The sequence below is a fragment of the Pleurodeles waltl genome, chromosome 4_2 (genome assembly GCF_031143425.1).
Source record: "Pleurodeles waltl isolate 20211129_DDA chromosome 4_2, aPleWal1.hap1.20221129, whole genome shotgun sequence".
NCBI classification, from domain to species: domain Eukaryota; kingdom Metazoa; phylum Chordata; class Amphibia; order Caudata; family Salamandridae; genus Pleurodeles; species Pleurodeles waltl.
Genome location: NC_090443.1, coordinates 350,448,285 through 350,474,292, shown reverse-complemented (window position 1 = coordinate 350,474,292; position 26,008 = coordinate 350,448,285). Strand labels below are relative to the sequence as shown.

The 26,008-nt window shown below is 43.3% G+C and overlaps 1 protein-coding gene across 2 annotated transcripts in view; it reads right to left on the bottom strand.

Annotated features, from left to right (window-relative positions):
* The window catches only part of DDX59 (DEAD-box helicase 59), a 141,081-nt gene extending 131,280 nt beyond the window's left edge, over positions 1-9,801 (bottom strand). The window contains exon 1 of one of the 2 annotated variants that reach the window (XM_069231427.1): positions 8,833-9,801. In XM_069231427.1, the coding sequence (XP_069087528.1) occupies positions 8,833-9,687 (855 nt within the window). In that variant the 5' untranslated portion in view covers positions 9,688-9,801. The remainder of the gene's footprint in view (positions 1-8,832) is intronic. The other variant, XM_069231428.1, reaches the window with a different exon arrangement.
* Between the last annotated feature and the right edge of the window lie 16,207 nt (positions 9,802-26,008).

The window sequence follows — 26,008 nt, the reverse complement described above, 5'->3', positions numbered from 1 at the left end:
CCTTCACCAGCCAGTTGTCAAGGTAGAGGAAGGCTGGAATTCTTGGCCACCGAAGGTGAGCTACAACCATCGCCATCACCTTCATGAACACCCGAGGAGCACTGGAGGCCAAAAGGGAGCAATATGAACTGAAAATGCTCCTGGCAATGCAACTGCAGGTGACGCTAGTGGGCATGCGGGACAGGCATATGAAAATAAGCATCCTGCAGGTCTAATGCAGACAACCAGTCTTCAAGTTCTAGGGCAGACAGGACATGGGTTAGCATAAGCATTCTGAATGTGTCCTTTTGCAGGAAGGAATTAGGGCAAAGATCTAAAGCAGGTCAAAGGCCTCCATCCTTCTCCGGCACAAGGAAGTAGTAAGAGTGACACCTAGGTTCCAACTTCAGAACCCTCTTTCTGACCCCTTAGGTAAAAAGGCTCTGCAATTTCTGCTGTAAGACAGCCAGATGGTTCTGCGTCCACTGTTCTGAAGAGGGAGGTGCAGTGCAGTGGAAATAAACATGCAGGCGTAACTCAATTTGGGCAGTTTGCATGACCCACTTGTCTGGAGCGACTGCTTGACACCCCGCTATTTACATAACTATTGGTTTCACCTACTTCAGTGCTGGCTACTCACAGAAAGCTCTTTAACAGTCCCTGTCCCTCACTCAGTGTTTTAAATGGACAAAAAGAAATGCTGGTACTCACCAAACTGACTGGGGTGGGCCTTGAAGGGTAGTTAGGGGCATGACTTGGTGTGTGTCTGCGAGGCAGGCATTTAATATTATTAGCATTTTCTTAGTGTCCATCAGCAGCTGGGGGATCGTTGATCCACATGACCTTAGGTCACTAGGCTACCGAGATAAATCGCTACAAACGGTGTACCTGCTTCGTGGAGCTCTGTAGGTTAGAAAATGGCAGATTTAGACATCATCTGCCCGAGGCTGATAAATTATTGCCCAGCATTTTTTTCATCTGTACAGAATGCTATACAGAAGAGATTACCCATACTCTAGAGATGTAAGATTACATGCGTTTTGGGCAGAGCTGCTCACAACACCATGATTTTACAGAAGACGGAATTAATAATTTTCATTTTATAGATCTAGGTTTCTTTTATTTAGAAAGATTTTGTTAGTTGCAGCAATCTTCACTACGTAGAGTGTGTGAGCACAAAGCATATAAAGCCATTAACCATGCACTTTTTTGTTTTAAATATAGCGCATTTTGTAAACGTCTTGCAGTTTCACAGTGCCGCTAATGCGCAATATAATTTACTACAAGCAATCTCTGGGACCAATGTTATTTGAATTGGTCAAATGGAAGGCTAACGGTACTCTATCATGTTTCTAAAGCAGTGCGTGAAAGAAAACTTCACCACCAGGTGTGCTTATTTTTGAGCTTCCTGGCAAGCAATGAAAAGTGAACACTTGATCCTGCACACTCAAAACAAGAATGTATATAATCCCTCACACACAAAAAAGCTTTGAAACCTACCCACTTTCACCCGCCACCATGTCCCCACTTACCTGTGAAATGATGTTTTTAATAGACTTCAGGTTGGCAGGCACCAAATGACTCTGCACTGGCGTGCTAGGCTTCTAAAATTGAGCCAGGGGGAGGGACGGCCACCTTGTCTCCTCGAGCTCAGCTTTGCCATTACTTTGGGGCCTATGGCAGCAGGGCGGACACATGCTTACGTGTCAGAACACTCAAATCGGCACTTGCAGCAGTTTTCAGTACATTTGGTTATTAATATACCTGTGGCTGAGGTTCTGCATGTGTCTGCTGCGCCTCAACTAACTGCCTCCTTACTCATCCAATTCACAAAACACTTAGCTACCAACATGTACATTTGGATTTTGTGCGTGTTATAAGACATGGCAGTCGGCAGCCCCTGTCATATATGCAGGGTCTAATTGTTACTTTTGCTGTTAATTATGGTGTAACGCTAAAACAGCTCTTTGCAATGGTTACTGACTGAAAGAGTGGCGTATACACACGCTCCACTCTGAAAGTCTCATTCATATCAGAACGTGTGCTGCACATACCAACACCTTAAAGCCTGAGCCCAACTGCCACTTGAATAAGGGGACTGTCCTTGCCCAAGCAGAAGTTCCAGTACTCAAGGAACGAAAACAGGAGAGCTGGTACTCAGCACTGGCCCATGCAAGGCACTGCTTTTAGCTGTGTGCTGCAGTCCCTGACACTTCTGCAGTACTCATTTTGAACCAGCTGCTGAATGAAGTCGTGCACATGAGCAGCATCCCAGAGGGTTACCACTGGCTGAGCTAGCTAATTCGAAGGGTCTGATATGTACCAAATGCAGCAGGCAGTCACTGACTGCTGCTCTGCAACTCTGCGTCCATTGTAATTTGTGCAGGGCTCGTGTGCATAATGATAAAAATAACGAGGTTCGTAGATGTTGGGGGTAGTGTTATATTTGAAACAAAAAGGGCAATTACCTTGCATAAGCACTGCAAAACCATGCCACTTCTTTTAGGCAGAGCACTACATTTTATAAAAATGGAAAGGCTCTGATATTTAACTTCTGATATGGCTACAACTCTTTTTCAACTTGTAATAAAGTATCACTCAAAGTACCACAGAAATCGCACTTCTATAACAAACATAACCAAAATAAAAACTTTGCACCTTTGCTCTAACTCCCAATTAGGACAGCACATACAACTTTTCTCACTTATCACGTTGTAGAAGAGCATCAACCATGACAAACTGCCAGCCTGCACCTTAAACCTAAGAAGCCCGCAAATGTATCTGTGGAGTACATTAAGGTTCATTGCTCAGCCCAGCCATTTCAATGCATACAAGATCTCTCTGGCCAAAGTCATACACACACACACACACACCATCAACATCCTCTCATATGCTGACACACAATCCATATCCCCCCTCCCAGATAAGACCCCCAACACAGTAAACAAGTTCACCAACTTGCATGACCAGAATCGCTAATTGGATGAAAGACAACTGTCTCAAGTTCAACACTGACAAGAGAGAAGCGGTTATCTTCGGCAAGAATACCTCACCATGGGACTCCAACTGGTGGCCAGCCAAAAGCTGAACCACAGTCACACCATGAACCCTGGAATAGTCACCAACAGCAAACTGGATATAACCATATAAGTCAATTCTGTCACTTCATCCTGCTTCCACAAGCTGAAGATGCTGAGAAACATCTTCAAATTGCACCCACGCAACACTAGAAAAATTATCAGCCACACACTAGTAAACAGAAATCTAAACTACGGACACACCCTATACAACAGGATCACCAAGCAACTCACTAGAAAGCTATAACCCACCCAGAAATCGGCAGCCAGACTCATCCTCAACATACCAAAGAGAACTCACATCACACCCCACCTTAGGGAGCTCCACTGGCTCCCAATACACAAACTCCCTCATTTCAAACCCCTCATGCACACATAGAAGGCACTACACAACTAAGGCCCCACCTACCTGAACATCTGCATCTCCTTCCTCCAAATACCCAGACACCTCCACTTCACAAGATTCCTAATCGCACACATACATACAACCAGGAGGACAGGCATTCTCTTACATGGCTGCTAAAATGTGGAACAGCCACCCTTCCTATATTGATTCAAGTTAATTGTAATTGTAATCGTATTTATATAGCGCTTACTACCCCTGATGAGGCGTCGAAGCGCTTTTCGATGAGTAGCACGCTACTCCGGTACCCAACAAGAATTAGTGATGGATTAGTATAATTTAATAAGGAGTACAGTTTTAGTATTATTATGAGTTAATTTGAGATGCGGATATGAGAGTTTGTTAGTTAGATTGACTGGAGTAATGGAGGGGTGGAGGAGGAAAGAAATCCAGAAGTGTTAATTGGGAGTTTATCCTTCATTTACTCAATCCAAAGGCTTGAGATGAATAAAAGGGGAGCGGAGTGGAAAGAGGATGTGGAAGGGTTAGGGAGAGCATAGTAGCAGGGTGAGATGAATGCAGGAGAATTTAGTAGGGTTGTGTGGGAGGTCACAGAGATAGAGTGAGGTTTGGTGAGTTAGATGTGGAGGTGGAGGGAAGAGCTTAGGCAGAGATATTTAGGAGATGAAAGTGGTCGAGGGGATTTGGGATGAGTCCGAGTGAGAATGGAGGATAGTTTGATAGAGACATGACATAAGAGTGATGAGTAGGAGCCATGCAATGATCCACAAACATGCCAGGCACAGAAACAACATATACACATACATACACACATATATATATATATATTTATACACACACACACACACATGAATACACACACATATGCACATACAATACATAATTAGAATCATGGGTAAAAAATACCTAGTCATCCATCCATCATCCTGGTAAAAGGCGGGAATTCCTTTACCTACTTCGAGGGTGGACGGGGTGTGGCTCAGCGGGCGGAGCTTACAGGTGCTTTATAAAGGGAGAACCTTCCACTCTGCGTCTCCAGCAGAGGAAGACAGAACCCGCGCGTCTCAGTCAGACACAGACTACGCTCCAGTACATCACCAGCCCACCTCCAGGAAGGATTCCAGATCCCCTCTGCCATGGGATCTCTGAGCGCACAGCCCCGCCCCATCTTTGCCAAGCCCAAGAGTCAGGGTGGCCTGCCCCCTCCAGAAAGGTGAGCCTCAACTGCGGCATCTGCTGCGTTTATATTGTACAACAAGGGCACGTGATGGGCCACGGGGTAAAAACGTCTCCAGAAACCCTGTTTTCCCCTGGCAATGCGATTGCTACCAGTGCGTCTCCGTGGAGATGTCCTTGTGCTTCTGAGCATCAACAACGCACCACCGGAAACGGCGGCAAATGCACTGGGGTCGCCCCGGAAAGCCGTCCATCATCCTGGCAAGAGGCGGGAACTCCTTTACCCACCTCGAGGGCGGACGGGCGCGGCCCAGCGGGCGGAGCCCACAGGTGCTTTACAAAGGGAGAAACCTCCACTCCGTGTCTCCAGGAGAGGAAGACAGAACCCGCGCGTCACAGTCAGACCCCGACTACGCTCCAGTACACCATCAGTTCACCTCCAGGAAGGATTCTAGATCTTTTTCTGCTATGGGATCTCTGAGCGCACAGCCTTGCTTTATCTTTGCCAAGAGTTAGGGTGGCTTGTCCTTTCCAGAAGCTGAGCTTCAACTGCGGCACCTGCTACGTTTATATTTGGAAGTGCTTCCTTTGAGGTTTAGTTTCTGTAAAATGAGCATCGTGGCCTATCCAACCGGGGTATTTTCTACGAGTATGTCAGTAAGCGTTACCTAGCATGTTTTATACGCCCCGTTTATATTGTACACTAAGGGTACCTGATGGACCACAGGGTAAACATCTCCAGCAACCTTGTGTGCCTTTGGCAATGTTATTGTTACTAGTGCGTCTTTGTGGTGATGTCCTCGTGCTTCTGCGCATCAACAACGCACCACCGGAATCGGCGGTAAACGCATTGGGGTCGTTTTGGAAAGCTGTCCATCATCCTGGTAAGAGGCGGGAATTCCTTTACCTACTTCGAGGGTGGACGGGGCGTGGCTCAGCGGGCGGAGCTTACAGGTGCTTTATGAAGGGAGAACCTTCTACTCTGTGTCTCCAGGAGAGGAAGATAGAACCCGCGCGTCTCAGTCAGATACAGATTACGCTCCAGTACATCATCAGTTCACCTCCAGGAAGGATTCTAGATCTTTTCTGCTATGGGATCTCTGAACTATAAATAAATAGAAATATACATATAATCTGAAAAAAATAATTATCCACACAGGCATATGCAGTTCATAGTTGTTTGAAGAAGGTGGTTATGAAGGAAAGAGCCAACTCTTGAGTAGTTTCCTGAAAACAAGAAAGTTATCTGTGGCTCTTATAGTTGGGGGTAATGAATTCCATAGTTTGGCTGCTTGGACGGAGAAGGATGTACCACCTACAGTCTTTTTCTTGTATGGTGGTGTTCTAAGGCGGGGTGCCAGTCTTGAGCGGAGGGTTCTTTGTTGGATGTATTTGGTAATTTTCTTTCTGATGAAAAGCGGTCCTGTTCCATGTATAGCTTTGTGGGTGATACAAAGCAGCTTGAAAGTGCATCTTCTGGCAACGGGTAACCAGTGTAGTGCTCTCAAGGCAGGGGAGATGTGGGCTTGCGGCTTTATATGTAGTAGTAGCCTGGCTGCGGAATTCTGTATACATTGTAGTTTTTTCATAACAGATAGAGATGATCCATGGTAGAGGCTATTGGCATAATCCAGTTTGGATAATACAAGTGAGATAGTAGCTTGCACCTTGTGTGGAAATCCGAGGTGAGGGAAAATGCGTCGTAAAGTCTTTAAGGTGATGAAGCTTGTGCGTGCTAATTTGTCTACTTGGGCATTCATAGTTAGTTTGGAATCCATGGTGATTCCTAGGTTTTTCACTTCCTTGGATTATTGAAGAGGTGGACCGAGATCGTCAGGCCAGACGCACAGAGGGTCATAATGTTTCCAGTCACCACATGTGAGTATTTCAGTTTTGGAGGTATTTAGTTTGAGATGGCTCCAGGTCATCCACTGATCAACGGCTCTGAGGCAACTGAAGATTTGAGAGTTTTCAATGTTTTTGGGGTCTTCTAATTGAAGTATTTGTGGGTCATCTGCATAGTTGTAGCATGTGAGATGGAAATCATTGATCAGTTCTGGTAAAGATATCATGTAGATGTTAAAAAGCAAAGGTGAGATGATTGACCCTTGGGGGACCCCTGTTTTTGTGAGGTAGGGTTCGGATGAGAAGGGGGGTGAGTGGATGATATTTGCTCTTTTTTGGAGATAGGAAGTAATCCAGTCGAGCGCAATCCCTTGTATGCCGGCTTTGTGGAGTCTTTGAGTTAGGGTGTCATGGTCAACCGTATCAAAGGCAGCTGAGAGGTCCAAGAGAAGTAGTGCAGCAACTCCATTTCGGTCAACTGTGTTTTTAAGATCGTCCCAGATTGCCATGAGTGCTGATTCAGTGCTTCTTCCTGGGCGGAATCCAGTTTGGAAGTCTGAAAGTATAGAATTGTCTTCAATGAATTTTGACATCTGGGCGAATGCTGCTCTTTCTATCAATTTGCCCAGGAAAGGTCCATTTGTGATAGGTCTGTAGTTGTTGGGGTCTTGCGGGTCTAGATTTGTTTTCTTTAATAATGGTCGTATGTATGCCTTTTTCAGGTCTGTAGGAAAAGTTCCTGAAGTTAAAGAGTTGTTGATGATTCTTCTTACAGGTGTGGCAGCGGAAGTAGATAGCAGGATGTTCTTGAAGATCTGTGGTGGGCAAGGGTCAGAAGGGCAACCTGAAGGTCTGCTTGCTTTGACCAAATCCATAAATTCATCCTGGGATATTTGTTTGAAGGACTGTAGAGGTTGGGATGGTTTATTCTTAAAGGGTATTTTAGTAAAGGGGTTGGTGCTGATGGTTTTCTTCTGTTTTAAATAGGAGTCCAATGTGTCTGCCTTGGTTGTGTAGTGAGTTGCCAATTTGTTTGTGAAATCTTGAGTGGTGGGATGACTTCCTTCCATGCATGTGGGTTTTCGAAATTCATTGAGAATTTTGTAAAATTCCTTGGTTGTAGATTGAGCATTTAGAATTCTGTCTGAGTAGTATCTTTTTTTAGCTTTTTTGATTGATGATTTGTATATCCTGTTAAGTTTGTGTAGCTGCAGTTTGTCTTGACTGTTGTTTGTTTTGAGCCAGGTCCGCTGCAACTTTCTGATTTGTTTTTTAATCTTTTTAAGTTCTGTGTTTCTCCAAGGTGTTGGTTTTCTTTTGTCATGTTTAGTTTTTCTGAGTGGTATTAGGACATCAAAAGCTTCCTGTAGCCACTCATAAAGTTTAGGTACAGAATTGATTGTATCTAGATCTGTGTTTGCTGTTAGTTGTGTTTCTAAGTGATCCAAATTGAGTTTTCTCCATGGTCAATAGGTGTATGTATGTAAGTGGTTGTGGGGTGTGTTGATTTGTGGAGTTGTCTGTCGGAAAGTTATCAGATGGTGGTCTGACCAGGTGGTTGGTGTGATGCTATGAGTTATAAGTTAAGAGGTAATTATTATCATGTTTTATTTTAAGAATGCTGTTTGGGTGTATTTTGAATATTCTTATATTGGAACTGTTCCTTGGATTAAGGCGCCATAGCATAATAAGGAAATTGGTATGACATTTTTGGTTAGTATGTTGCAAGTCATGTTTTTAAGGAAGGAAGTGTGATTGTTTTTGGTTATTTGATATTTTGATGCAGTTTTTATATTTTTTATTCTCAAGTATGGATATAAGAAAGGTGCTTGTGTACTACTTCTACCTAGTACTATGTGCCCTGGATTTATTATGCAGCTCTGTATTTTGAACCATTTTATAGAAGAATCTACATAATATAGGCATTGACTCTGCAGGTTTCAGAAAGGATTAAGTGGAAGCTTACCTTGTTCACTTAGTATACTGTGCTACCTTTTAGTATCTTTCTTTAAGAACTATGCATTTAATAAGGAAATATTTGCTAAAGTGTTTATTAAGCTATTCATCTGAGTCTATTTTTAAAAAAATGTTAAGGTTTTTTGTAACTAAACAATAAAAAATGATCTATCTATCCCAGTCCACATCAGAGCTTCCTCATTTTTTTTCTTGAATTGTGAAAAAAGCTGAAGACCTGGCCTTTCAGTTTAACCAACCTACCACAGGAAGGGTAGGCATACACACCTACTAAGCGCCAGGATACCCTCACGGCTGATAGTGCGCTTTAAAATACACGACAGATGCTTTGCTTGTTTTCAGCGGCTAAACCATCGGGGTACAGCAGTTTCTATAGCGTTTTCTGTTAACAATGCAATGAAAATTAGCATACTTTACCTGCCCCATGGCCCTAGTGATTACCGGTAGAAGGAAGGCCAGGCTCTTGCCAGACCCGGTGTCAGCGCTGGCGACCACATCCCTGCCCGCCAGAGCAGCAGGCAACAATTGCATCTGCACAGGTGTGGGTGCTTCATAGCCGGCCCTGGCTAAGTTACCGCAAAGGGCTTCTGGGAGGCCGCAGTGTTCGAACTCCACAATGGGCCGTGGTAGATCGTGACCCTGTACCAGTAGACCCAGCTGCTGCCTAAGCCGCTGCACCTGCTCTTCCTGAAGGCGGGAGATAAAAGGGTGTTCCAAATACTGGTAGCGAACCTCGACAGCCTCCGATTGTTGGGCAGGCTCTAGGGGCGCAGGAGGCGCTGCGGGCTCTTGCGGTCTGCGCCCTAGTCCCGCTTGCATTAGGCCCCGCGCCTTGCACTCCAGGCTGCACACGTCCTTCTCAGTCTGCTCGCAGATATACTCCCCATAGCGGCCGCACAGAGCGCACACCGGCTCCCCCGGCCGTGGCCATCGCTGACTCTTACTGAACGACTTCACGGGCTCTTCCTCGAAAGAGCCAGCCTGGGAGACAGCTGCTGTCGAAACATCTGTCAGCGGCACTGCTGTGAGCGAGTCGTCTGGTAAAGGTGGTGTGGAGACACATTCTGGAGTTGACGGAGATGGCTCGTCCAGTTGAGGAGTGGAAGGTAAAGTGCACTTGGGGGGAGAAGCTGAGGCTGCGGAATGGTCGTAGTCTGGTGAAAGTGCCACCGGTTTTTCCCCAGGGACCAATGGACTGAAGCTGCTCTTCTTAGCTGGGGAGTTCTCCTCGCCACCGGTTCTCTTGACTTTTAGAGAACGGGGCAAAAACATCGTCCCCGAAACTGATTTGAACCCTTTCGATTTAATAAAACTGACAGCTCCTTGTCTACCATTCAGTGCGAAAGTTTATCTTAGAGCTGCGCCATTTTAAAAAAGACACAGGACAGGCCCCCTTAGCACGCACAGCCAATTAAACGTTTTCCTGGTTGACAATTGACCAATGAGAGTTGATCTAGCTTTGACAGCGAGGCTTGGAATACAAATAGTGTCGCCAGCTTGATGTAATGTTCTTCCGGTTGGGAACTGATCGGAAGTCTGAATTATAGAGACTGGAAGCGGAAAGACGAAGTATTTCGGCAACCAGTGCTGAGCTCTGAAATAAATAGTAACCGGATCCCAAGCAAGCATTTTGAATGCAACGGGTCTCGCATTAGCTCTAGTTAGAACTATTAACGTTGTAAAGAAAAAAAAACAAAACGCAGCGCGATCGCCCTGCGTGGAAAATAAACAGATAAAGTAGTCCGGACACCATGCTGAAAACATCGAGCCTCATATGTTTTTAGTAGTTTACCAGTGCTGTGTAGGTGGGCTAAACACAGGAAAAGGCATAACATATGCATGCGTTCACAAATGAAAGCAAGCAAATTTGAAAAGGCAAGCCCACCAAACAATGTAAGTGACTGACGTGACATGGGCGTGGTTTGAAGCCCAAAGAGATTACAGAATGGGACAGAGGCTTTGCACTCGCCCATAAAAATGGTGTTTAGGAGTGACCGCAAAAAGGGACTGGGTTACAATAGTTGAGTCATGAGGAAGGAGTTAAAAATGTGCTAGCGTTCAAGCCAAGAATTCTAAATTCTATTATGGACACAGGATTATGCATCTCTTTCTTTTCTACTCATATTGACAGCAGCCAATTTAAATAATTCTAACCATATAACAAGCCACACATCTGTTATGTTTTAGTGAACATTTTATTATAATTCATATTATATTTTAGGTTGCTTTATATTGTTTTTACTATTTCTTGTGTTTAGTTTTGTAATGGTCCTTTCATTCTATGAGCATACTTACTCAGTGTTCTAGAGTTTATGAACATTGAGGGCAGTCATTGAGACGAAGGATCAAGGGAAGTCGCTCTTGTGCAGCTCGATATTTTGGTGTTTAAGCATCATACCTGGATTCTGCATAATTCCGAAGTTTACATATTTGATGACGAGCTGTTGGAACATCAGAGTACCCACTAATTTTATTTTTGATATTCAAGCTTTTCTATTTAGAAGTGCCAAAGCTCAAATAATTACTTTTGGACCTCTATTAAAGAGTCACTGGATGTGAATCTGCTTCTGCTTAATGAAGGTATTTACTTGTAAATGCTTACCATCTTACCACTCTAACTGGCTAAGCAGTTATTAGCATCTGCTGCAGTTGCATCTTTTGAACTCTCAATGAGGGCACCCAACATTCCGAGTTGCTATGTGCTGTCACGCATCTTTGGTGTAGCTGGAGCATGTCAACAGCCGCAACCTTAAAATGTAATTTCGGTACAAGCCGCCATTTTGTGAGCAGTCGCAACCTGCTTCCAGGTCAACAGACATGCTTATGTCACTCAGTATGTGCCGCTATTTTGGGTGACGATGATTTACAACACAATCATATAAATATCCAATTTGTTATTTTATGCAAAATTGGATCAACTTTTCCGTGAATCTGTGGAATATTTGGAACAAACTTTATCAAAAGGAGTGATGCATAAGAAATCATTGGTGGCCGCCGTAACCACTCCAGATGGACCTTCAGTTCTGGGTTGAAAAGATCAGAGGTTTGCACATAATTGTCAAACCTAACAGCCCAGAAAAAGTTTTGGTGGTGTGCGAAGGTGAGGGCACTAGGAAAAGGGTATGTGGTGAATTTCAGGATGTATTTTCTGGACAAATTGGTAAACTTAAAGGTTTAACCCATAAGATTAAAGTCAACAGCCACATCTAAAATCCACATGCATCATACCCATTATTGTCAAAAGCCAGACTTTATCATTGATTTGATAAGACTGGGCATCACAACGTCTTTTATCAGCCATCCTTTTCATGTGTATCTTGGTGGCTTGAAGATTAGAATGTATAACACGTTGGATACCACGTAGTCGTCGAACAAATGTTGTGATGGCAGGGAGTGTAGATGATTTTCTGAGAGTAACAGGAAAGGTCTTAGGATGGAACCCATAAGAGCAATAAAATGGAGAGACCTTTGAGGCACTATGCACTGCATTGTTATACGAGACTTCGGCGAGTGGTAAGTACGTAGACCAACTACTTTGTGTAGCATTGAAGAAACTATGAAGATATTGTTTGAGACCTTGGTTTAGGCGTTCTGTCTGTCCATTTGTTTGGGGATGGAAGCCAGATGACAAAGCCATGTCGATTTTGAGTGTTTTACAGAATTGTTTCAAAAAGCGTGAGATGTATTGGGAACCACAGTCCAAGACGATGATTTGAGGGAGGCCATGAAGCCGAAAGATCTCCTGAATAAAGATTTGACTTCATTCTTTTGCAGTGGGTAACTTCTTTAATGCAGTGAAATGTGGCAATTTAGTGAATGAGTCAACTGTTACCATTACTACTCGATTCCCAGCAGAGGGAGGCAGAGAACACATGAAGTCAGTGGATACAGTATGCCACGGAGCCGGTGGAACAGGTAAAGGATGGAACAACCCTGCTGGTCTATTACGAGGTGTCGGGGACAAGAAGTCACATAGCCTGCAGTGTCTTTTTTTTTTTTTAGTGTGGGCCACCAAAATGTGTGAAGGAGAAGATCTTGGGTGGTTTTAATACTGCGATGACCTGCGATTGGGGAATCGTGGCACATTCGTAGGGCCTCTGTTTGAACTGTTTTGGAAGGCAGGCACAATGCTTCCTTGTGATAATAGTATTCCTTATCTTTACGTAACTGTGGACGTAATTTATTCATTTCAGCTATATCGAGATTAGAATACTCAGATTTGACTTCGTCAAGAAAGGATTGTACTAACCCGATGATACTATCAGGTTCAATTAAGTTTTGCGTAGTAGAATCACTACATTCAGGATAGCGTCGTGACAGGGCATCTGCCAAAATATTTTGGGAACCAGGGATATACGTTATAGAGAAGTCGTATTGACTGAAAAAGAAAGCCCATCGGGCTTGACGACTATTTTGGCATAGGAAGTTTCTTAAACACTGCAAATTCCGTTGATCTGTTCCCGCCTCAAAGGGTTCTTTAGATCCCATAAGAAATTGTCTCCATTCCCTACCAGCCGTCTTCAAGGCGAGCAGTTCTCGTTCTAAAACCGAGTAATTGCGTTCCGAGTTGGACAGTATGTGGGAAAGGTAAAATACAGGATGTTCTAACCCATCATCACTTTGTTTTTAGAGTAAAGCGCCCCCTAATGCCTTTTCGGAGGCATCTGTGACAACAATTAACTGTTTGGTGGTATCTGGATGCCGTACAATGGGGGCTTGTGTGAAGGCATGCTTTAGTGCTTGAAATGCAGTTTCTGCATCTTTGGTCCAACAAAAACTTTTCCGTAGATTTTCTATCTTAGGAGTTTGCGTGAAATGGCTGGTTTGCTGGGCGAAGTCAGCTATGAATTGACAACAGAAAATAGCCAGTCCTAGAAAATACTGGGTTTCTTTGATGGAGGAGGGGGATGGTCAATCCAGAATGGCTTGGATCTTGTCTGAGTCCATAGCAATACCTACTTGGTTGATGTGATACCCCAAGTATTTCACTTGAGTCTGATCGAATTCACATTTTTCTGGCTTGCAGAATAGATGATGTTGCCTAAGCCTTTCTAGTACTTGGAGTACATGTTTAGTGTGATGTTCTGGACGAGTGGAGGATATTAGAATATCATCCAAATAGACAACTGCTGTTTGGTGTAAAAGATCAGAAAATATAGCGTCCATAGATCTCTGAAATATGGAGGGAGCGTTGGTTAACCCAAAGGGCATACCCGTTACTCATAATGGCCAAAAGGAGTTCTGAAAGCAGTCTTCCATTCATCACCCTCTTTTATCCTTAAAAGTTGCTAGGCTCCCCTAAGATCTAATTTGGTGAATCTCATTGCTCCTCTGACGGCATCTAAAAAATCTTTAATGAGGGGCAGAGGATAGCGATCTTTAGTAGTGATCTTATTTAATCCGCAAAAGTCTATACAAGGACATAAGTCCTTTGTCGTCTTCGGTACGAAAAAGAGGTGAGCCCCTGCGGGTGAAGAGGAAGGGGCAATCAGACCACTCTGTATGTTCTCCTCTAGATATTCTTTGTGGATCTTCTTCTCAGGCTCGGTAAGAGAATACATTCTCCCAAAGGGAACTACAGCATCAGGTTCCAAAGGAATGGCACAATCATATTCTCTATGAGGTGGTAGTACTGTTTTTTCAGGTTTTTGAAATACGTCTGCATATTCCAGATAATGACTGGGTACTTCTTGGAGGAGGTTAATGGAACAACCTACTTTAGGTGGTGTTAATAACATATTCAGCCTCCGCTTTCAGGATTTGAGGACGCTATCTGCCTTCTAGTTGTTCGGTGTGTGCCTGCACCTGGCTTTACCTCCCTCTCCCACCCACACCACACCAGCAATGGCATTGGGATCTGAAGTGTGCTGATGAGTCACTGTACTTCTACTGCATTTTTGTTAATGTTCTGGATTTTGAACCGTAGTATTTGTATTGCATGACTTACTTCTTGCAAAATGCTAATACAGAAAAATGGAAGTAAAAGGTCTGGAGGGTATCACTAGGGGGAGAGGGAGCTCCTGTTGATATCTGATTGTTGTAAATGGTACCTAGTAATGGGCAACTGCACAACTATATTATATTGACTTGGAAATTGAGGGGAATAGATGTAGCTACTAAACAGCATCAGATATATGCTTATCTGTGATGATGGCATGTAAAAATAGCCTATATTCAAGAAACACACTTAAATGCGATACAACTAACAAGACTAGTCCAATGATGGAGAGAAGAGACCGTAGGGATGACATATTCATTATATGCCATCGGCGCTCTGATATAGGTGGCTCCAGGAGTGTCTTGTGTGATAAATCACAAAAGGATGGATAGCGAAGGCACATTTGTGCTCATCAATGGTGTATTATTTAAAGAACCACTGCCTCTGGTTTGGTTTCACACCCCCAACTCTAACCATGCAGCGTATTGGAACAAGCTAAAGCTGCATTTAATTCATGTTCCTCTTACAAATTGTATCTGCAAGGGAGACTTCATCTTGTGTTGACGATTTAGACCTAGATCACTCATTTCCACCACTAAATAGAGCGCAGTGTCATAACATGAATAATTTTTAACACATGGGGGTAAAGGGGCAAATATTGACAACTGATGAACATTTGGCAATATGTGCACCCAAAGCAAGAGGGTATTCTTCTTTCCAGTATACCAATTACACATCTGGTGTACACCAATGACACACAAGAATAGATATGTTTCTGATTACACAAGGCAAAATATTTGGGTCATACACTATATGACCACAACCTCTCAAAATTACTTTGGGTAAAGGGGTTGTGCCTGCCATTTCCGCTTGGCAGTTTCAAGCAGAACATGGTTGAAGCCGCTTTATCGAGAGGCCATCTGTGAAAGCAATAATCAATACTTCAATGAAAATTAGGGTACGGGCTCGGATGAGAAAACTGATGGGAAGCTTACAATTAGGTTGAGGGGCATGGAAAGAGAGGATTGTGCCTGTGGTGCCCTGCTCAAGGAAAAGTCACCCCTAAGACCCAGACAGCTGAGGTGAACTCCAAGGGTCCAGCTCCAGGGGCCAAAAAAGCTGAAGAAGCCACCTCAGCCGAGTAGGTAGCCACAACTGCTGGTCCCTTCTACTTGCCGAAGCACACACCGGGAGACTGAACCCAGACACTCAAAATTTGCACCAGGTTCTGCTGGATTAGGGAGAGCCATCAAAGTGCAGTTGGGTCAGCCAAGACTGACAGTAGCCGCAGTTAATGGAAACCTCTAGTTTTACTGTGACCGGAGACCAGTAGACCACAGGCAACTATTTTTTTGTCCAGACTTCACATGGACTTTGAGGGACATTGACTCCAGTGGCCAAAGTTGCCCACTGTGTTTGTGTACTGAGGGATGGCCCCAAGAAGAGCCCAGTCGACTGGACCAACATCTTCAGCATCCTGTCTCCCTTTATTCATGGCCACTCCATTGATGTCTATAGGAAACTTCCCACAGCAGCCTGGAACTGGCCTTGAGATTTCTTTGACTGCACAGTAACTTTCGTGCTAAACCTTAATGGCCCCTGTGACTTGCTCCCTGCTAGAGTTGGTCGCCCAAAGTGGGCTGGAGTACCCAAACACAATTTCCTAAAAAGGTTTTCAAAGTAACTGTGGTAGTTGCTAATGCTTTGCATTGTTCGTAAAAAGTTGTGATTTACAATTTACTTATATACCTCTGGAACCCTCTGGTGGATTTTGTTCATTTTGGTGTCTTTAAATTCATAAACATAAAATCTACTTTTATAAGTTGGGCTCAGAATTCTGTTGTGTTTCTATTTCTTTCTTCTTCAATTGTTTTGGTACTTCTAAACGCTTTGTACTAGCTCCTTTGTTAAAACCTGACTGCTCAAACCAGTGCTACCTAGGATTGAGCTAAGATTTTACAAACAAGCCTGGCTGGACCCAAAACGGGTTTCTGAGTTTATTACATGGTGAGGCTGCACAACCACATCATATAATAAGCCACATTTTCTCACACCAACCTATTCACAATTTTATAGGGTTTCTACATACATTGCTTCAAATGAGAATACATGTGACAAAAGCTGAAAACTCAGATTGCAAGCGCAAGGACATTAAAAGAGGCGCAAAATATGTAAAGTTCCCGTTGCAGAGAGAGTACTTTGTAAATCCTGACTTATTAGTGACAAGAATGAAAGGAGGGCTAGATATGTCACAAGCAAAAGAGCAGAACAGGCTCTATATAACATACAAAAAGCAACATTTCATTAAATGAATCAATATGGGGTCAGTTATTATGACGATTTAAAGCAATTTTTGTATGATTCCTCAATGGGCATATAATCAAACATTAATCAAAATATTCACTCATCCACTATCATTATAGGGTATATTCTATTCACGGGCACTGTGAAACTGTATTGTTATTATACTATTACCTTTCTTTGACAATTAATCTCTTTGAGTGTCCTGCTCTTCCATCTCTTTCATCAGTGCCAGCTCTTTGGTACTTCAAACAAACTGTACACTTCAAGTTTCTTATACCCAATACCATTTTGGTACTATTCCATTCTGGAGTTCATTTTGAATTGTTTTTCCCCCTTTTTTTTTTTTAGCTACTAGGAAGACTGGTCAACAGCCATCGATCATAAGTCTGGCAAGCAGTCTCTCCAGCATCATTCCCCGATCAATGTTGCCTAAGCAAATGTGGTGAAGTTTGTACTGGTAAAAATTGAGGAACTTGTTAGTATGTTGGGATGCAAAAGAAAGTGCAAGTAGAATATTAACTTTCAAGACCTCCTTGGAAGGAAGCATGGACATCAATTCACCAAAATGCTAGGCTCAGTGGAAGTGACATCACATCATTTGACCCCAATGACATCACAGGAAGTGATGCAATATGGACTTTGATCTGCTGTTACTCTTCCCTCAGCTGTTTCTCAAAGGTATGTCTTTATTATCTCTCGCTCACCTATTGCTGTCTCTTTCTCACTTCTCCTGTCTCCTTCTCTATCTCAGCTGTCTTTCTCACTGATCTCCTTACACCTCACATTTGCTGTGCATTCAAAGACTGAGGTCAAATGTCAGGCACTGTCTTCCGAGGGCACTTGTTTATTTTTCTTTCTTTGACTGACTTCAAAGAGGGAGGATTTATGTGACAATCCTGATAAATACTGGGGGTAGAAAAGAATGTTTTTCTAATGCACAACGTTTAAATAAACTGTGCAAGTATTTCAGAATATATCAGAATTATGAACGCACAAATGAAGCAAAAACTTTTAGTTATTTCTGAAGTGTGTTGGATTCAATTACTGCAATATGATCAAAAGGAATCATTAAACTAGGTGATGCAATTTCCACAAATTTTTTCTGTGCCTGTATAGTTTTATCAGTTAAACTGTATGTCTGTGCAAATGTAATGGTCATTTCAATTGAAAATGTGTTGTCTGTGATGGCAGTGTGCTACTACACCATGAATACTCTACTTTACACCACTCCATTCTGCGCCACTTCTGAGAAAACAGGGGCAGCTTCCTTATGCACGTTTTTTTTATTATAATAACAGTGACTAATACTCTACTCTTATACTCTGTTTTTCACTATCAGTGTAATAAAAAATGCAGCACCAGAATCTAGAACACGAACTATACTAGCAGCTGAGGTAAGAAGAAAAAAAAAAAAAAATTTCAATTTGTGTTGTGTGCATGCTTGCAAGTGAGATTGCATTTATGTCTGAGTGAGAGCCCGCATTTGTGTGAGTGTGCTTGTCTGTATGTGTGAGCCCGTGTGAGTAAAACTGGGTAAGAGTCATTGACAGGTAGTGAGTAAGAATGAGTGACACTGATATTGGTATGTGAGTTTGAGTGAGAATATGTGAGTGAGAGTAATAGTATCCGCGTGTGTGAGTGAATAGTGAGAATGAATGGGTTTTAGACAGTGTGAGTGTGATGATTGTGAGAGTGACAGTGATTAAGTGTAGCTGTGCGTGAGAATAAGTTAGGATGAGTAAGAGAAACTACAACTGAATGTGGTTGAGTGAGAAGGTATGGGTGAGTGGGGGTAAAAGTAATGTAAGTGAATAAATAACTAACATTAAGCGAAAGTGAGTTTGGATGACGGTTTGAGAGCAAGAATGAGTGCAAATGAGTGTGAGTGGGTATGAGTGAGTCAGACTAAGAAAGAGTGACTGTGAATGAGTGAGAATGAGTAAGGGTTAGTAAGAGTCAGCGCAAGAGTGAAAATGAATGACTGCAAGTGAATGCAGATGAATGAGCATCAGTGAGGACCAATGTGAGTGAGTGAATGCAAGTGGGCATAAGAATGTGGTTTATGCTAACATGTCTGCTATTGGCACTGGTACACTAAAGCCAGTGCAGTTGGTGGAGTTTGAAAGTAGTGGGGTGCCTTGAAATAAATGAACTCAGGATGGGCACTATATAAAAAAGTTTTCTTTTGTACAGCGCTCATCCTGAGCTCTCGTATTTCAAGGCGCTCTCGTATGTGCTAATGACTTCATAAGCAAATGTGAGAACGTTCTGCAATACGTGAGCTAAGGATGTGCTGAAAGGCTCTCCTGTGTTTGTTTTCAGACTCAAAGCTGGAACAGAAGATGCATGGACCAAGTCTTGAGACTGAAAGCAAATACACAGTACAGAACGCATGCATGAGGCAAGGGTCCCTGGTTTGCCTGGAAGGTCCAGCTATGTGCTCTGGTCCTGAAAAATTAAAGGCACAGCTGGCATGCACAGGTCTTAGTAGGATATGCCATGTGTGCCAGTCAGATGCCAAGCGGTTTTGCCACCCCCGTGTTCCTGCAGGGCACTCTATAAAGATGAGGCAATATGCTGTAAACAGATTTTCTGCAATATCCCTAGAAGAGGTCTGCCTCAGTCGCTCATTGGCTGCAATTCAGGGCAAGTATTAGGCACTTGCTCGTTGGCTACAATTCAGGGCAAGTACAGGGGTATGGAATTTAATAAAAGATCTACTTGTCTTTGGGACAGGTTGCTTCTTAAATCTACTTGTCCTGTAAAAAAAAAATCTACCTGTCCTTTTGGTTCCATGTATTGCAATGACAAATTATGACAGCAATCTCTTTATGTAAGAGCTCTGATAACAGCCTCTCTGATTATGCCAGGGCTACTACTATAGTAGGGCTTGAATGCTTGCAATTTCAATCACTACTATAGCAATTTTCTTATTTTGCCACCTTTCCACAGATCTACATACTGAGGCTGGAGGAGGCAGTAAGCAATAGTTCCAGGGCTGAAATGCCTTTAAGTCTGCAAACCTACTAACTTAGATGTTTTAAGGATTTTCACCAGCTCTTTCCTAATCGTTTCCCATAATGAGAACGGTTGGAAATTTACTCCTGACAATGGCAGAAGTAGAAGTGGTTGGAGGGAAAGTGAACTTGAAAACGCTGAACAGATTTTCACATAAGCAAATTTACACATGGATACTAGCTGGTGCTAAATACAGTTCACAAATATTTTCTAGGGGTCCGATTTCCTAGTCTACTTCTGTAAGTTCTTGTGACTTCATGAAAGCCACTAATTCAAAGACTTATGCCACGGGTGCACTTTTGGAGTTTCGTTAAGAATAGGGTGCCTAATTAGGTCTGGCTTTAACAAAGACATTTTGTTTTTATTAAACTTCTATTTCTCTAGCTATCGTCTGGCTTTACTGTGAGTGATCACATTCGCTCTTCATCGAGGAGCATAGTAGCACACTAAGTAGATTTGTTCAGTGGCAGTAACTACTATGACAATCAGTGGCGTAACAAAACTGGAGGGGGCTCCCCTGCAAAGAACATGGAGCCCCTCCTCCAGACTCAGTCAGGGCAGGTGCTGTGCTGAGGGGGGCCCTTCGAGGGGAGCTGCAGGGCCTTTGTTATGCCACTGGTAGCAATGTGTGCTTTTTGAGACCAAAACCCTTTTTTTTTTCCTTTTTGCCAGTGTTTGTTACAATGGTGAGGGCCTGACAGCTCCAACGACAATAAAGTGTTACAAAAGCCATGTCAAAACAAGATATGCACACAAGACACGCATTGACGAAACCTAAAGACACACAAAAAAATGTTGGATCGGCTGGCTTTGCCAGTGCTTGTTTATTTTCATGCTTCCCATAATCTTGTTGAAAATAGTTACACTGATTTTTCCATTAGGAATATTTTTTGGAAATACTAACATGCATCAACACATTTAACTAAGTCAAGCTTCAAAGAAATAGCACCTAAAATTTCCTACTTGTATTTTTCTCTGAACATTTTACTTTGAAAGCAAAGAATCATAACTCTTGCTTACAAACTTCTGCACACATTTGCATCTAATCAGAGAGCATTCTGGGAGCATTATACTTGGCCTCATATTGTTAAACCTTTCAAGCATGTGTATACACTTATTTTTTTAAAGGAATCGCTGCCAGTGGTGCAATGTGACTTTAAAACATTTATTTACAGCGCTCACCCTAATAATGAAGGCTTTTCATTAATAAACCATAAATACAAGTTCGAACAGCATTAACAAATGGACAAACATATTACCTCAACTGCAGACAGTTCCTTTCTCTGTAAGCTGGCAGCCAAAGGGTTTGTGCTGCAGGGGGTTGGGCCTACTTATCCCAGGGACAAAATAAACATGAAAATGTGTTGCCCTAGACCCAAAACAATATGTCCTGGGTGTTGGGTGATAGCATTTCCACATCCCTGAAGTATTAGGTGCCACCACTTTTAAAGATAATGTCAGCATCCTAATTTAGGTAGCTTGTAAAATAGACAGTTGTCTTCATTGTGGTGTAATATTGTTCATGTATTTATTATGAACATTCATCAGTGTCAATTATGGTCATGTCATCAGTGTTTAGATAATTTTACATAACTTTCTGTGAAAATTCTGGGTCATATGGTGTCACTTCCTGTGATGTCAGTTCCATTATCTCTGGCCTTTTGGTGAATTGACACACACTCCAATTGTCCCCATTTCTTATGATCTAATTTATGCATCTGCTCCTAAGAGAACAGAAATTTAAGGTTAATGACTAAAACATATTGGTCTCTACCAGGGGCAGCATTTGTGCTGGTGGAGCCCGGTGTATCAGTTTTTGTTGGCGCTTCCCCCAATGACCTTCTCTACAGATTCCCTCACTACCACCTTTTACCAGTTCTGCTTAAATCTCCATAACCACGCTCTCTCACATGCATTTCTGCATGCAGCTCTTTGATGACCGATAATAGATCACTGTTCTATATTATGATTTTAACTTATAAACTGCAAGTAATAAAAGGATCTCTCTGACAAAAGCAGAAACCCACTGAACTATTTACATTATATGAACTTCTGTGATCTGCATGACACAGTTGCTTTGCAAAAGGCATATTAACCCTGTGCGCTACTTTATAAGGAGTCAAAACTTCCACTAGACAAAACTCTATCTCTCTCTAGCAGGTCCTCTAATCACCAGAGTTATCCTGACATTTATATAGTTGCTAATATAGTTGCAAAGAAATTGCTGGAGGGAGGCAAGGAACGCTTCAGCAGGAGCTTTTAACTACATAATATATTTGAAAAGACCGCACCCATCCAAAGTCAGTGCCCAGTATGATGGAATGGTTGCACGGCTCTACAGCTGGCCCTGGTCTCTACCTATAAACATGTGCACTGCTTTTGCCCACAGGGCTCCTCTCCTTGACAACTACCGGAGGAACCCTTGTCCATTTTTTAAGGATCACTACTTTTTATACAAATGTTGCACTCAACCGAAATACAGAGCACTGGAGTTTTACTCAACACAATGGTCCTCGAGTCTTTGGATGGTATGAGGTGTGCCATTTTACTGAGATTGTTTATTACTGATAGAGCGGAGTTGTGTTCTAATGGCATGGGCAGATGTGTAATGAAATCTATGGAAACCACACTCTGGGTGTGCCCAAGAGTAGCCTGTGATTAAAGTGGCTACATAACCATCTTTTGTTTGACCTTGTATTGGGCCAGAAAGTGCAATATTCTTCATAGTTGTATATTCTGTAAGGACCAGAGGCTGACCATTGTGCAAAAAACGTTCACTGTTGCTCCTAAGCAATTGCTTGTGGTACAGTGAGATTTTTCATACATGGCCCCTCTACTTGACTAGCGAACAGAAAAGGTAATCCAGTGCAAGAATGGCATAGCCCATTCTTTTTAGGACATAATGTGAGGTATGGTACTGCTAGAATTTCTCTCCACTGAGCCTGCCATTCTGCAAAGTGTTGCCACTATGCACAGTGCACATATCTCTGCTGTTTTGTACATCCAGGCTTTTTGTCTAAAAATATCGTTTTGATGAAGGGAGTGTATAGGGCTTCCATTTTACACAGTGATTTTAGGGATTCTTGGTTACAGTACTATCCGTGCTGTTTGCCTTTTGGACGCTCTTACACATGGTGATGTCCGGTTGCCCTGGAGCACAGAACTTCATTATGCATAGATCTGTCTTCTTGCACATTCCAGTATCTGCCCATGGGTCCTCTTGCATACTGCTGCCATTGTGCACATTTATGCTTTTGCCCTAGGCCCTCATGCACTATGCTACTCCCTTCCGGGGTTCCACCGGATACAGAAAGAAGCCTAAGATCTGTGCTGCTTTCCTTCTAAGATCTCTTTTAAACAGGGCTCAACTTGTACAGGGTGCTGTCCTTACGCAATTTGCTTGTGCGCTGCTGAGTGCAGCGTAAGTTTGGGCACTAGGACCCAAGCGAGGGATGCCACTGACAGAGACTGAAAGTGGAGCGCCTTTTGTGATGGGAGGGAAAAAAGGAAGGTCAAGGGACGTGACAATCCTGTGGGAAGTAAGGTCAGGAGGGAGTGATGAAATGAATAACGTTTTGAAGCCTACATGCCATGTTAATTCAGCAAATACGCCCTGTGTGAGAAGAGGCCTGCAGTGGGGTGCCACGGTCTCAAGACAGAGCAGCCAGTGAAAAAGGGTCCTGGAGTGAGGGCCACATTTATCTCCCGTAGCAGCCCCTCCCATGTCAGCACAAGCAGGTGAGCTGCACAAAGTGCCCTACATTGTTCATTCCAAGGGCGCCATGGTGCACGGTTTTGACGTGATAGGGCCCCCTTGTGCTCAGTGCATATTCTTTTCCAGGAACTCCTGGTATGCTCGGCTATCCTGGTGCAAGTACTGCTTTACCCAAGAAACTCCTTGTGCGCAGTACTTTTTTTGCTGGGGATCCTTATAGACAATGCTGAACCCCCATGCACGTCATTGTCCGTGTGATTAACAGTGCTATTTCTCAAGTATATTGTTGCACACGCTGCTGTTCTTGTGCAAAGTGATACTTGTGCACGATGCTGCATTTTGGTGAAATGGGGTGTATCACAGACCACTGACTCCTTTTTATGTGTGAAAAAGGCTGCTTTATTGAAGGACAAACACAAAAACATCAAAACTAAAACCTCACTATACATTTTATTCACCTACACTTCCTATCCACACTCCTAAATTCCCACCCCCTCATACGTACCAATAAAATATCTACATCATGACCCCACTGCACTATTGACTGTAGCACTTTAAAATGTACCCTCATGCTTAACAGTGAATCTATTAACATCTACTAAACTGAATATTCCTATAACGTAACCTTTGACTTCCTGCCACTTTTCCATGAGGGCTTGTTCACGCCCACCCTTTCAGCCTGGTTTGCTTATGCTAGCAACAATAACCTTAAGTAAAGCCCTGCAAAATTGTAGGTTAATTGCCACCACAAAACGCACTATCTTGACTTTTTCTGCCCTACCCTCAACACTGTATGCCTCACACCTGCATTGTTAACGTCCTAAAGAAGAACTCTCACCTCCAGGAGGTACCATTCCATCCCATGCCTAGAAAGATGAACTCCTTCATTCCTAAAAAAAAAACTCCACTGCATCATAACATAGATCAACATGTTCCACTCAGCCTATTCCTACATCCCTGCAGAAACCCTGCAATTTTCTATTAACTTTCCTCCTTGCGTTGTCTGTAGCTGCTGGCTTGCTAGCTCCTCTCCAACACCTCTGGGCATAAACTGGGTACAAGCCACAAAACACCCTGACTGACCATTGAGCTTTGATTTCTCTCAAGTCCTATTTCATCGCCCTCAGTAAGGCCAAAACTTTCTCCACCACAAAGTCATTCCTCCCCCCCCCAAATGTATGAGCAGAATATTCAGGCAAATCCTACTGTGCATTAACTTATTCAATTTGGGCAGAAGCTCTTTCCAGTTCATGCCCCTTTTACCAAAGCCATGCTACCAAAAGGGAGTTGGTTTCAAAACCAACGTTCCGTCCCCAACCACTCTTCCCTACTTCTCAGTCCACCCATTTCAGAAAGGAACAGCCAACCATTCAAACTGCCAAGGCAGCAGCCAACAGGCCTGGAACAGAACCTAGAAAGAGAAAATGGTGTGAGCAAAACCGTGGCGAACTATTAATCCAACGTTTCCCCCTCACCGGAACCAACATACCTCTGAAAACAATTTGACGACCATCTGCACACATAATTTGCTCCCTTGACAAACCTTTCCTACCCCCCTCTGTCGCTGCCCCTATGCAGAAAGGATGAGTAACAAAGTCTGTAGCCACCAAACACAGTCCCACAAACCCTTTCCTAAGAACTGCCAATAGTTGAAATGTGGTGAAGGGGTCCCCCCTGAGCATGAGTGAAAACAGCCCCCTTTGATTCAGGCAGCTGATCCCTAAGTTTCTGGCCCATGTTGCTGAGCACAAAGCCTCTAGTTGATGATGTGGCAATACGACAGTCGTCCCCTTCGGTCAGTTTTTGACCGATGATGGTGAATTTCTATTGCATCTGGTCTAAAACGTACATCCTCCCATAACAACCCCATGCAACCCCTGCCCCCCCAACAGTTGTGACACTCTAAATGCTCCAAAAATCATCCATGTCATCAGTGTGGCAAACAAAATGGTTTCTCTTGGTGATGAACAAATTCCAGGAAAACTACTCCCTACTCTGCAAATAAACCGCCAAGTAAGGGGCCTCCTCCTTTGCCTTGCATGACCTTGTTCCCTGGCCCAACATTCCAACATCCTTTTGCCCAACTGCCCCGCAGATGGCGCTTAACCCCAGAAAATCGTCCCAATAAAGGCAATGCCTTCCAGTTTCCCCACGATCGTGAACCAAGGCAGGCCCTTCTCAGTCAACCACATCTTCCACTCTCTCCCAGTCTCCCGAACATCAACAAGCCCCTGTACACAAACTCTTAACAGGCCTTATAATATGCCTTACGAGTGGACGCAGCCAGGGACCCATACCACCAGCAGGAACATCCTCTGTCTATAACTGCCAATAACTCCAGTGGCATGCCAGTCTTGTCCCTGTCTAACTCTGTGGCCAGTCCATGGAAACCCTCCCACTGTGAGCGAGACAAAGCATTTGCAGTTTCATTGTCCACACCTGGCACATGCCTTGTTTTAAACAAAATATCTTGCCACAAGCATTGTAGAACAAACACCCACAGCAACTTGAGAACCTGAGTGTCCTTCGCAGACTGCCTCCTGACGACTTGAACGTCAGCCATATTTTCTTCTCAAAACAACACCTTCCTGTGCTTCAACAAGTTGTCCCACAAAGTG